General features: G+C 48.3%; 1 protein-coding gene across 2 annotated transcripts; it reads left to right on the top strand.

Moving 5' to 3' along the window:
* Positions 1–347: 347 nt before the first annotated feature.
* C17H17orf58 (chromosome 17 C17orf58 homolog) lies at positions 348–6167 on the top strand. Of its 2 annotated transcripts, XM_003942471.3 has the most exons (4): positions 348–790; positions 3287–3847; positions 4028–4219; positions 5158–6167. In XM_003942471.3, the coding sequence occupies exons 1-4, from the start codon at positions 715–717 to the stop codon at positions 5346–5348; spliced, it is 1020 nt and encodes a 339-aa protein (XP_003942520.2). In that variant the 5' UTR covers positions 348–714; the 3' UTR covers positions 5349–6167. The 2 variants fall into 2 exon arrangements, with proteins under 2 accessions (XP_003942520.2, XP_074244959.1); XM_074388858.1 differs by lacking the exon at positions 4028–4219 and having other exon boundaries at positions 5158–6161.
* Positions 6168–13888: the final 7721 nt, after the last annotated feature.

Consider the following 13888-nt stretch of genomic DNA (forward strand, 5'->3'; position numbering starts at 1 on the left):
CAAAACAGTGAAACCCCATCTCTGCTAAAAATACAAAAATTAGCGTGGCATGGTGGTATACGCCTGTAATCCCAGCTACTTGGGAGGCTGAAGCACAAGGATCACTTGAGCCCAGGAGGCGGTTACAGTGAGCTGGGTAATATAATGAAACAGTTTTACTAAACTTAGGAAGCAGTGACTTGATTTCTCTAGAAATTGCCTAACACACATTCCAGGGTACATTCTCTGTCATCTGGAATCTCCTCCCTTCCACAAACCCACGCTGCCTTAAGCACTATTTTCCTATTTGTTGTTGACCTAATCTAGAAAATTCTCCCGTCGTCACTAGTTCTCCCCCACCCAGTCCCTCAGTCCCGCAGCACCCGTATTCTCTGCACTTGTCACCCCACCCTCTGCTGCTCCCACCCCAGCGCGCAAACGCACACAGGTTTAAAGTTTAGGCTGTGATGCTATCCTTGCCCGCAGATCACAGGACAGACATTCCCAGGGACAACTTTGCGAGGCCATGCGCTGGTCCCCGTTAGGAAGGAAGAGGGAGAAGTCCCTGCAGCTCGGTTTTGTTCCAATGGTCTGCTCGGCGAGTGATTCCCGTTTCCCCAAAGGCTGCCCCTCATTAGCATGAGCGGGGGTGGGGGTGTGGAGAAGGGGTTGGGGGAGAGAAAGCAAGCAAAAGCCCAGGCTCACTTTTAGAGCCCGGGAACCCTGTCTGCAAAAATGACAGCTAGAGCTTTCTGGCTCCTCTGCTTGATCGTCGGATCATCCCCCGAAGCCCCGTTGGCGGAGAGAAAAAGTAAGATCGGTGTAGCGCGGAGAACTAGGAGCGGGCAGGGTTCCGCGGGGGAGATGGGGAGGAAATAGTGAAACGCGGGGCGGGGGCTGAGGGTGGGTAGAGCTCGCGAGAGAGGATACCCCAGGTCTGCGTTCGTCTTAGAAAGGAGCGAAGGGTGCCCCCAAGATATCGTGTCTCTTGGAAGCCTTTTCGGAAAGAAGCCAATTCAGCTACTGAAATGATCCCAAGCGAGCCCGGCAGGCTGGGGAAAACTTTGCATGTTAAGTAGTTGCTCCATCACAGAGGAGGGAAATGTCAAAAGGGGTCGCGGCGCGCCTTTCGGGAGCCGTGCCCAGGCGGGGCTCGCAGGACGCCGCGGGGTCCGTCCCACTCGGCTGGGTGAGCAGGGACTGCGGGGGGCGCAGGGGAGGGCTCGCGGGAAGCCGGGCCAAAATCCGGCAGCCCCAGGCGCTTCTCTGCTCTCCCCGCAGCCCCAGCGCACAGCCTTGGGACACCTGAGCCGGGGTTTAACTAACACACATACGCTCTCACAGTTCATGCACGAAATGAAATTAAGTTACTCAGCCCATGAAGAAATGAGGGGTTCTCAGGATGGGGGCGGGGGGAGCGGGAATCGTGTTTCTGTTTTGCTTTTCTTTGGATGTTCTGTTGGCTTCGCTATCTCTGGGAAAAATAGCTTTTGTACCTCACAGGGCAATTTACTCTGGGTTATTTTTCCACATGGAAATTGAATGACTTCAGTGGCATTTAACCCAAATATCAGTCTTTCCCATGACAACAGATGGTGTTATCAATGGGGAAGCAGTTGTGAGGTCCACAGTTGACAGTCGGGAATTGGATATCCACCAGCACTTTTCTCAGCTGTGGATGGCACAACCGTTCCACAACATAATGAGTCAGATCAACCTCTTGCAAAAACATGAACCCTAACCAGCTACTATTGCTGGGTGAAAGCTGATTTTAAAGCAGATTATCGATTTGGCAAGACCAATCGTTTTAAATGAAGTGTTGTCAGAGCTGCAAATGGGCAGATCCAGCTCTTTAACACAAAGGGATAGAAAAATAAAGGCGAGTTCTTGCGGTTCTTACTTGTTTGGAGGGCACTGGGACCCAGGCAAGCGAGGAGGTGATATTGTGTAACTGGCATGGAAAGGTGCCAGCTTCCAAGCTGGCTGAAGTTGACTCACCAACCTGTCTGCAGAACTAGGCAAAATCATTAATAATTTAAAAAATTTGTTTTCATGCCATACCATTTAGGAGTCTTTCCTCCACCATCTAATGGGGAAAAAAAGGTAAGGGATGTGTGCTTTTATACTCTGCCTCCCAGCCAAGTTTTTAAAACCTTCCTTAGCTGTGGTTTAACAGTAAGTGGTGTCCAAGAAGCCAGATAAAAATCCACTTACAAATGCTTGATTCTGCAGAGACCAAGATGACAGTGTAAACAAGGATGGGAAAACCAAATAGTTCTGTTGTCAGGGGCGCTTAAACAATTAGGAGAGGCCGGGCACGGTGGCTCAAGCCTGTAATCCCAGCACTTTGGGAGGCCGAGGCGGGTGGATCACGAGGTCGAGAGATCGAGACCATCCTGGTCAACATGGTGAAACCCCGTCTCTACTAAAAATACAAAACATTAGCTGGGCATGGTGGTGCGTGCCTGTAGTCCCAGCTACTCAGGAGGCTGAGGCAGGAGAATTGCTTGAACCCAGGAGGCGGAGGTTGCGGTGAGCCGAGATCGCGCCATTGCACTCCAGCCTGGGTAACAAGAGCGAAACTCCCGTCTCAAAACAAACAAACAAACAAAAAAAACAAAAAACAAAAAAAACAATTAGGAGAACGTGTAATATGAGACCTTTCCCCCTGGGGTTTGCTCTTGGTACTTTCTCAACAAACTGTAAATAGCAAAGAGGCTGATGTTTATATATGTTATAAATACATATACACCCATACACACATATACGTACAAATTAAAGGAAGGGCAAAAAAGTTTGTTATCTAACCAATGTTGTCAGACATGTTTCCTCTAAAATAGGGGGTTGTAATTTTAAAAGTCATAGATTCCTTAACAAAATAAAATGTTCCCATCAGGCCTCTGATTCCTCATGCAGTGCAGATTTTCTTGGTTGGCCCCATTCTTAGAGGGCAAGACCCTCATCTCTTCCTTCCTTTGGGGCCCGGGAAGCGTGTGCCCCGCCTCCGTGGCCGCGAGGCTGTGTCCGGGTTCTCCCCCCTTCACTTCCAGGCCTCCCGGCCTCCCTCCCATCGCTCCTCTTGCCGGTGCCCGTGAAGCCTCCCTTGTCCCCTGACTCCTGTCCCCCTCCCAGAGCCCTTCTGCAGCGCCCCTGCCCCACTACGGGTCTCCTTCCCTCCTGGCCTCCCTTCCCCTCTCGGCCTCCCGTCTCGGCTTCCCCTTCCCTCTTTCCCTCTTCCCCCGGCGGCCTCCCGTCACTGCTCCTCCTCCCCCACGGCCTCCCCGCCTCTCCTCTTCTCTCCCCACAGCCTCGCCGCCGCACAGCAGGAAGCCGGATTCCCGTGGCTGCCCGAGCGCGGAGGAGACACCGGGGCCCCGTGGGCGGCCGCTCCCGGAGGCCGTGCGGACGTCGCGCGCGGCCGAGGCCACCCCCACCGCCCGCGCCTGGTCGGACCCGCGGCGCGGGAAGCCCTTCCCGGAGGCCGACAACCGGGCCAGCTTCCGGGAGGCCTCACGACCGCCCGCAGAGCCGCCGGGTCCGCGCCTGGCCCAAGCCGAAAACCGCGCGTCGCCGCGCCGCGGGCACGTGTCGGAGGACGCCCCGCGACGCGCGCGCTCAGGGGCCCTGCGCTTCCCCGCCGCCCCGTCGCCCGCGCGCACCGCCGACGGCCCCGCCCACCCCAACCGGCCGCGCGCCGCCGCGCCGCCCCTGGGTCCCGCGCCCGCGCCCGCGCCGCCGCCGCCGCGCCTCGGCCTCAGCCTCGGCCTCACCCCGCCGCGGAGGTTCGCGGATCCCGACGTCGAGCCCTGCTCGCGCGCCTGCCGGGCCGACCTGGACGAGCGCGAGGCGTTCTGCGAGAGCGAATTCGGTGAGCCCGGCCGCCGCGCCGAAGCCCCGCGAGTCTTTCCGAGTCCCGGAGAAGCCCGCCCGCGCGATCCCAGGGCGCCCGACCCGTGCGGGTCGTTTCGCGGTTGCTAAAAACCCACGCCCGGGGACTGGGAGAGGAACTCGGGGTAATGCTCTTCTCCAAACTGTTTTTCGGAAGCAGCGGTGAACGGGATCGTGCACGACGTGGACGTGCTGGGCACGGGCCTCCAGCTGGTGACCCTGCTGGTGGATCGGGACGGGCTGTACAAGATGAACCGCCTGTACCTCACCCTCGACGGGTTCTTCTTCCGAGTCCACATGTTAGCCCTGGACTCCTCCAGCTGCAAAAAGCCGTGTCCAGAGTTTAAACTTGGTATTGAAACTGACCTGAATGACACTGCATATGCACTTTATACCACAGTTTGTAACGTGGGGTGCCACAGCTCGGGCTGTGTGGGTCGCCCAGCCTTTTTTTGGGAGGGATGGGGGACAGTACTGTGACATGAATAGGATTTAGACGGCAGGTATTATTTCAGCCACTCTGTGATTTAAGCCCTGTCAGCCCCCATCCCCAAGGGTGAGAACCACAGCGGTTGGCACAAAACCGGCTGTCACTTAACAGATGTTGACAAATGGAGTGAAAGACCAAACACCACTGCCAGAAGGGACTAGATAGAACTGAGTTTAGAAAAGCTGCATTTTTAGGGGTGTGGGGGGGGCTGGTAGGGGGTGAATACCCACTCTCATATCTTTCTGTACATGTGCTCTGGGAAATCCTGATACATTGTGATAAGGACCTTTGTTCCGTAGTTGTTTTTTCTTTTTCTTTTTCTTTTTTTTTTTTTTTTTGAGACGGCTTCTCACTCTGTTGCCCAGGTTGGAGTGCAGTGGTGCGATCTCAGCTTACTGCAACCTCTGCCTCATGGGTTCAATGGATTCTCCTGCCTCAGCCTCCCTCCCAAGTAGATGGGAGTACAGGAAGCCACCACTAAACCCAGCTAATTTTTGTATTTTTAGTAGAGACAGGTTTTCACCGTCTTGGCTAGGCTGATCTCTAACTCCTGACCTCAAGTGTTTCACCCGCCTCGGCCTCCCAAAGTGCTGAGATTACAGGCGTGAGCCACTACCTGGTTGGTTATCTTCTAAAGATTGCTAGACTGTTTTCCACCAGTTGCCTGTAGACCAAATACCAGTTTCAACTTGTACAGCAAGATAGTAGATTGCAGCTTGGGCATTTCTTAAAGGCCTTACATTTTCTGTTTCATGGCATTAAAAGACACAATGAATTAATGTTCTGGTTATTTTGTCCAGGCAGCAGGTATATTGTGATGGGCCACATCTACCATAAGAGACGGCAGCTCCCTGCAGCTCTGCTCCAGGTCCTGAGAGGGCGCCTCCGTCCAGGGGATGGACTGCTGAGGAGCAGCAGCAGCTATGTGAAAAGGTTTAACCGAAAAAGGGAAGGGCAAGTTCAAGATGCAATTCATACCCAATGCATGTGAAACAACTGCACTGGCATTTCTGGATCACAAGAGTCTTGGACATCGGCAACGACATGAAAGGTCCATCATCATGTAATGGGTCCACCTTTAGAAGACAGCCCACAGCTACTCTATGAATGACTTGCATAGTTCCAACTGCAATCCCCAAGGTGTCACTTTGTTATTTACAAGATGCTTCTTAAACGGGCTGCTCCTGAGCTCAGTGTCAAGGTTATTCAACTGTACTGCCAGTGATTTACGCAGCTCAGACAGGTAATTGACCTGTCCAGTTAACAGATCACTGCTTCATGTTAAGTTTTTAAATTATTTTAATTTAATACATTCTTTAGTAGAAATAGTCCACAAAAACATACTCTTGAATTTAAATATACAACTTTTATATCATGTATCAAACCAGATTTTATATTCAAACTATCACATTTTAAATTCTGTACATAACAGTAAATGCACTCGTCAAAAGACATTTATGTATGAAATGTCATTTAGATCAAACACAAGGGTCAAAGCCTAGGACAAGTATTAAAATTTTATACCTCAAGAGTACTAAAGGGCCAGTGTGCAGATGGGTGGATTTAAAAAATAAATAAAATTTAAAGATAGTGCGAAAGGGCTTACTTCAGGTGAAAGTGTTCCTGATGAACCAAAAAGTAAAATAGAGTTTGTTTTCATTGCCTCCCTGTTCCTAATAGTGTATGTTTTGTGGCGAACTGGCAGCTATCCCAATGCGAAATGTATTCTGAGTGTATCTGATGTCATTTTTCTATTAAGACCAAGTGTAATGTTTGTTCGTAAAGCAATAAATCTTGCCTTGAAATCAGATCTTGGATGCACCTGTTTGTTTTTGTTTTGTTTTGTTTTAGCCTTACTGAGCCCTAAAGGTTTGAAAAAGCTTTTCTCAAATTCATTCCCAAAACCTTGGAACCAATATTCGCCCATGACAGCTCACAAGCAAGTGAATTTTAAACTTTTCGATTTTTTTTTTTGAGATGGAGTCTCACTCTGTTGCCCAGGCTAGAGTGCAATGGCGCAATGTCGGCTCACTGCAACCGCCACCTCCCGGGTTCAAGCAATTCTACCTCAGCCTCCCGAATAGCTGGGATTACAGGCACCTGCCAACGTGCCCAGCTAATTTTTGTATTTTTAGTAGAGGGGATTTCACCATCTTGGCCAGGCTGGTCTCGAACTCCTGACCTTGTAATCCACCTGCTTCTGCCTCCCAAAGTGCTGGATTACAGGCGTGAGCCACCGCGCCTGGCCTCAGTTGGTTTTAAAAAGGTTTAATCATTCCAGGCACAGTGGCTCATGCCTGTAACTCCAGCACTTTGGGAGGCCGAGATGGGTGGATCATAAGGTCAGGAGTTTGAGACCAGCCTGGCCAACACAGTGAAACCACATCTCTACTAAAAATACAAAAATTAGCTGGGTGTGTTGGCGGGTGCCTGTTGTCCCAGCTACTTGGGAGGCTGAGGCTGTCTTGAACCTGGGAGGCGGAGGTTGCAGTGAGCCGAGATCATGCCATTGCATTCCAACCTGGGCGACAGAGTGAGACTCCATCTCAAAAAAAAAAAAAAAAGTTTACTCACTAGCTAAATTAAATACTGATTTTATACTTGAGTCCACAAAGACGTGACAGTATTTTTTCGGAAGATGAGGGTGTACTTCAGTTTATATGAAGCATGGTGAACAGAGAAACCACCTAATGCATAGATGACGATTACTGCCTAAAGAGAGACAGGAAGGAATCTCACTGGAGAGAACAGTCTATTTGGCCTTATGGTGAGACACTCAGGAAGCTCAGAATGTGTCCTGACACTGTCCATGGCACACAGTAGTAGTACTGTGCACCTAAAGGACATCCCAGATGGGATGCTAGGGAATCACAGGAGCCAAGAAGCAACAGCCTAAGACATTACAATACCTGACACTATTATTTATTCCAATTATGGGGCATACAGGTAATAAAGAGAGGTTCTGAGTGTCCTATGGTACAGCACTACTGAGGGATTTTTAGAGTATTTTCCAAAAACAAGTTTTGTCCTAACATAAATTTTACTAGAATTGCTTTTTGGGAGTCAGCTGCATTATTCCATGAACTATTGCTGATAGAGTATAGAGCTAATGAAGAGCTTCTGAGTTAGTTTTCTTTCTTTTTTTTTTTTTTTTTTTGAGACGGAGTTTCGCTCGTTACCCAGGCTGGAGTGCAATGGCAGTTTTCTTTCTTTTTTTTTTTTTTTTTGAGACGGAGTTTCGCTCGTTACCCAGGCTGGAGTGCAATGGCACGATCTCGGCTCGCTGCAACCTCTGCCTCCTGGGTTCAGGCAATTCTCCTGCCTCAGCCTCCTGAGTAGCTGGGATTACAGGCACGTGCCACCATGCCCAGCTAATTTTTTGTATTTTGTGTAGAGACGGGGTTTCACCATGTTGACCAGGATGGTCTCGATCTCTTGACCTCGTGGTCCACCCGCCTTGGCCTCCCAAAGTGCTGGGATTACAGGCTTGAGCCACCGCGCCCGGCCTTAGTTTTCTTTTAAAGAAAACTAACTCAGGCATAATTCAGGCCAGTCAAATCATAGTTGAATTTCTTTTTTTTTTTTTTTGAGAAAAAGTTTCACTGTTTGTTGCTCAGGCTGGAGTGCAGTAACACGATCTTGGTTCACTGCAGCCTCCCAAGTTCAAGCGATTCTCCTGTCTCAGCCTCCTGAGTAGCTGGAATTACAGTCGCATGCCACCATGCCCAGCTAATTTTTGTATTTTTTCTTAGAGATGGGGTTTCACCATGTTGGCCAGGCTGGTCTCAAACTCCTGACCTCAAGTAATCCACCCGCCTCAGCCTCCTTAAGTGCTGGGATTACAGGCATGAGCCACCAAGCCTGGCTCAAAATGCCCAAAGGCTAGGCTGGGCGTGGTGGCTCACACCTGTAATCCCAGCACTTTAGGAGACCCAGGCAGGTGGATCACAAGTTCAGGAGTTCGAGACCAGCCTGGATGACATGGTGATACACTGTCTCTAAGAAAAATACAAAAATTAGCTGGGTGTGGTGGCAGATGCCTGTAATCCCAGTTACTCAGGAGGCTGAGGCAGGAGAATTGCTTGAACCCTGGAGGCGGATGTTGCAGTGAGCCAAGATTGCACCACTGCACTCCAGCCTGGGAAACAGAGCATGACTCTATCTCAAAAAAAAAAAAAAAAAAAAAAAAAAAAGCTAAGTGGTTATCTTGAATAATGTGGTGGAGACAACTACAAGATGACCAAATAGATAAATTATTGATTGGATGGTCAGATGTTAAAACATAAAGTGAAAAGTTATAAAAAGCTCTGGTTTATTTGTTTTTTTTTGAGACAGTCTTGCTGTGTCACCCAGGTTGGAGTGCAGTGGTGTGATCTTGGCTCACTGCAACCTCTGCCTCCTGGGTTCAAGAGATTCTTCTATCTCAGATTCCCTAGCAGCTGGGGATTACAGGTGCCCTGCACCATGCCCAGCTAATTTTTGCATTTTTAGTAGAGACAGCGTTTCACGATGTTGGCCAGGCTGGTCTTGAACTGCTGAACTCAACTGATCCACCTGCCTCGGCCTCCCTAAGTGCTGGAATTACAGGCGTGAACCACTGCGAGGTGCTTATTATTATTATTTTTTAAGATGGGGTTTCACCAAGATGGCCAGGCTGGTCTTGAACTCCTGACTTCAGGTGATCCACCTACCTCGGCCTCCCAAAGTGCTAGGATTACAGGTGTGAGCCACTGCGCCCGGCGGGAGGTGCTTATTTTTTTTATTTCCGTCTGTATCCTGCTGAAATAGCTCTAGTTTAAAAAAGAAAAAAAGGTCCAGGTGTGGTGGCTCACACCTGCAATCCCAACACTTGGAGAGGCTGAGGCAGGATCGCTTGAGTCCAGGAGTTTGAGGCCAGAAAAGGCAACACAGCAAGACCTGATCACTACAAAAAAAAAAAAAAAAAAAAAAAAAAAAAAAAAAAAAAGCCAGGTGTGGTAGCATGTGTCTGTGGTCCCAGCTACTTGGGAGGCTGAAGTAGGAGGATTGCTTTGTGCCCAGGAGCTGTGCCACTGCACTCCAACCTGGGCAATAGAGTGAGACCCAGTTTAAAAACGAACAAACATTAAAAAAAAAAAAAAAAAGAAGAGGCCAGGCGCGGTAGCTCAAGCCTGTAATCCTAGCACTTTGGGAGGCCAAGGTGGGTGGATCACGAGGTCAAGAGATCGAGACCATCCTGGTCAACAGGGTGAAACCCCGTCTCTACTAAAAATACAAAACATTGGCTGGGCATGGTGGTGCGTGCCTGTAATCCCAGCTACTCAGGAGGCTGAGGCAGGAGAATTGCCTGAACCCAGGAGGCGGAGGTTGCGGTGAGCCGAGATCGCGCCATTGCACTCCAGCCTGGGCAACAAGAGCGAAACTCCGTCTCAAAAAAAAGAAAAAAAAATCACTTTTACATAATCCTGAGGATTAGGTTTAGGATTTGACTTAGATTGGTTTAACATTAGCCATTTTCTGGGAAATTCTGGAAACAAGTGCCAGGGCTGTGATTCTTGGAGGTCACATAGTTAACATGTACACCTTGGCAAACACATGCGGGCCAGTTTCTTTTTTTTATGAGACGGAGTCTTGCTCTGTCGCCCAGCTGGAGTGCAGTGGTGTGATCTCTGCTCACTTCAACCTCCGACGTCCAGGTTGAAGCGATTCCTCTGCCTCAGCCTCCCGAGTAGCTGGGACTACAGGCAAGCACCACCACGCCTAATTTTTTTGTATTTTAGTAGGAACGGCGGTTTCACCATGTTGGCCAGGATAGTCTCTATCTCCTGACTTCATGATCCTCCCGCCTTGGCCTCCCAAAGTGCTGGGCATTACAGGCGTGAGCCACCGCGCCTGGCCATGCAGGCGTTTCTTAGAAACCCTGGATAAATATTAAGGTCTTCATTCAAGACCAGGTCTGTAAGGGAAGATTACTGAGGCTCGAACGAAGCAGAATAGTGGTGAGTGAGGAGGTGTGCAAAGGAGGCAGTAGAAGACAGGTAATGCCAGGTGAAGCAAAAAGTCAAGAAGAATCGCCTTTTCAATAGCCAGTCAGTACCTTGGATAGAATCTTTAATTTTATATATATATGTATATATTTTTAATATATACATATATATATAAAATATACATATATATATATACATATATATATAAAATAATACATATATATATATATATATACTTTTAGGCAAAGTCTCGCTCTTGTTGCCCAGGCTGGAGTGCAATGGTGCGATCTCGGCTCACCGCAACCTCCGCCTCCTGGGTTCAAGCGATTCTCCTGTCTCAGCCTCCTGAGTAGCTGAGATTACAGATATGCGCCACTACTTCCGGCTAGTTTTTGTATTTTTAGTAGGGACGGGGTTTCTCCGTGTTGGTCAGACTGGTCTGGAACTCCCGACCTCAGGGTATCTGCCTGCCTCGGCCTCCCAAAGTGCTGGGATTACAGGTGTGAGCCACTACGCCCAGCACTTTTCTTTCTTTTTTTTTTTTTGAGATGGGGTCTCTTCCTCTGCATTGATTGAAATGTAAAGAAATTACCAAGGCCGGGCGCGGGGGCTCAAGCCTGTGATCCCAGCACTTTGGGAGGCCGAGACTGGTGGATCATGAAGTCAAGAGATCGAGACCATCCCGGTCAACATAGTGAAACCCCGTCTCTACTAAAAATACAAAAAATTAGCTGGGCATGGTGGCACGTGCCTGTAATCCCAGCTACTCAGGAGGCTGAGGCAGGAGAATTGCCTGAACCCAGGAGGCGGAGGTTGTGGTGAGGCGAGATCGCGCCATTGCACTCCAGCCTGGGTAACAAGAGCGAAACTCTGTCTAAAAAAAAAAAAAAAAAAAAAAAAAAAAAAAAAAAAAATAGAGAGAGATGGAGTCTCGCTCTCTGTCACCCAGGTTGGAGTGCAGTGGTGTGATCCCAGCTGACTGCAACCTCTGCCTCCTGGGTTCAAGCGATTCTCCTGCCACAGCCTACCAAGTAGATGGGATTACAGGCGCCCGCCACCATGCACCCCTAATTTTTGTATTTTAGTAGAGATTGGGTTTTGCCATGTTGGCCAGGCTGGTCTAGAACTCGTGACCTCAAGTGATCCAACTGCCTCAGCCTCCCAAAGTGCTGGGATTACAGGCATGAGACACCTCGCCCAGCCAGAATATTTTAATGAGCAAATTCACTGTAGTTTCTTACAATCTTCTCGCATTGATAGATTTTTTCTTAGCAAATGGGTTTGTGCCTATGTGCACATTAATAGTCCCTAAATAGAATGCTCCCTTGCCTTCAATAGTAATTTAACAGCATCCTTCCTTCAAATGAAGCTATTACTTCAGAATTCAAGGGAAAGAAAGTATTTGTTTTTCTTTGGGTAGGAAAAGATCTATAAAACATATACAGTTTTATTTTTATTTTTGGTAGTCGCTTTTTACAACTACCTTGTAAAGGATCATTTGGCACTGCTGGTATTTCTCTTGAAATAATTTTTAAGGTTGACCATGCACACATATAAGCAAACACCTAAAAACTAACCTGCCACCTACAATGCAGAGCCTCAATTTCAGGACATATTTGAGCAAGCAACAAATAAATTAGATAAAGCAGGACATTAACATTTAAAAATATAGCTAATTTCTTAAGTTGAAAATACAGCTGGCTGAGTGCAGTGGCTCACGCCTGTAATCCCAGCACTTTGGGAGGCCAATGCAGGCGGATCACAAAGTCAGGAGATCAAAACCATCCTGGCTAACACAGTGAAACCCCGTCTCCACTAAAGATACAAAAAAATCAGCCAGGCTTGGTGGCATGAGCCTGTAGTCCCAGCTACTCTCTCTCTCTCTCTCTCTCTCTCTCTCTCTCTCTCTCTCTATATATATATATATATATATATATACACACACACACACACACACACACACACACACACACACACATATATGGCTAATTTCTTTAGTTGAATTTGGTTCAAATTGGATCAAGTAGTATGATCTTCTGAGAAAAGTCCTTTGGTATCTTGCTCCAAGTATCTGGAAGTACCTCAGAATATTTCAAATTATTAAAAATACTTCTGAGCTGGCTCTTCCCTCAACCACTTAAAGTACTTCATTACTTTATCCATGAAACATCACGATTCTCACATTAATGACAAGAAATCGGAGACACACGGTAATAGCATCAATCGTGAGGAGTGAATGCTGTAATAACCATGCAGCTCTGTCTAACTAAGTGTGCAGAGATCTGAAAGGCCACCAGCTTGGCTCTTTAACATAGAGAAGTGGAGAATTTGCCTAAAGTAATTAACAGAAATAGGGAAATAATTTTTTTTCCCTTTTCTTTTGTTTGAGACAGAGTTTTACTCTTGTTGCCCAGGCTGGAGTGCAATGGCGCAATCTCGGCTCACAGCAACCTCCACCTCCTGGGTTCAAGCGATTCTCCTGCCTCAGCCTCCTGAGTAGCTGGGATTACAGGCACGCGCCATCACACCAGGCTAATTTTGTATTTTTAGTAGAGATGGAGTTTCTCCATGTTGGGGAGAGTGATCCGCCCTCCTCAGCCTCCCAAAGTGCTGGGATTACAGGCATCAGCCATTGTGCCCCGCCAGGAAATAAGTTTTATTTGCAGATCCTAGAAGGTAGATTACAAACAAGAGCAAATCTTAGCGTCTCTAAATAAACACTCTAAGCCATTTGAAACATAAAAAGGTAATTATTTTACTTCAGAAAATATCTCCAAAAGTTCACCCTTTTTTGAGACAGAGTCTTGCTCCGTTGCCCCGGGTGGAGTGCAGTGGCAGGATCTTGGCTCACTACAACCTCTGCCTCCTGAGTTCAAGCTATCCTCCCATCTCAGCCTCCTGAGTAGCTGGGACTACAGGTGTGTGCCACTCATCTGGCTAAATTGTACTTCTGGTAGAGACGGGGTTTCACCATGTTGGTCAGGCAGCCTGTAATCCCAGCCTGATGCCTGTAATCCGAGCCTGGTTTTCAACTCCTGACCTGAAGTGATCTTCCTGCTTCGGCCTCCCAAAGTGCTACGATTATAAGCATGAGCCACCATGCCCAGCCACGATTTTATCTAAACCTCCTGCAGGGCCGCGCGCGGTGGCTCAAGCCTGTAATCCCAGCACTTTGGGAGGCTGAGGTGGGTGGATCACGAGGTCAAGAGATCGAGACCATCCTCGTCAACATGGTGAAACCCCGCCTCTACTAAAAATACAAAAAAATTAGCTGGGCATGGTGGCGCGTGCCTGTAATCCCAGCTACTCAGGAGGCTGAGGCAGGAGAATTGCCTGAACCCAGGAGGCGGAGGTTGCGGTGAGCCGAGATCGCGCCATTGCACTCCAGCCTGGGTAACAAGAGCAAAACTCCGTCTCAAAAAAAAAAAAAAAAAAAAAAATTAAACCTCCTGCAGAATTTGGGTAGGAGAATAAAAGCTTTACCAATAGAAAAATACTTTTCATGAAATGGTTTCAAGGATTGTGAACTTAGCAGGTGAGACATAACAGGTTTTGAAAATATTTT

The sequence above is a fragment of the Saimiri boliviensis genome, chromosome 17, assembly GCF_048565385.1.
Source record: "Saimiri boliviensis isolate mSaiBol1 chromosome 17, mSaiBol1.pri, whole genome shotgun sequence".
Classification (NCBI taxonomy): domain Eukaryota; kingdom Metazoa; phylum Chordata; class Mammalia; order Primates; family Cebidae; genus Saimiri; species Saimiri boliviensis.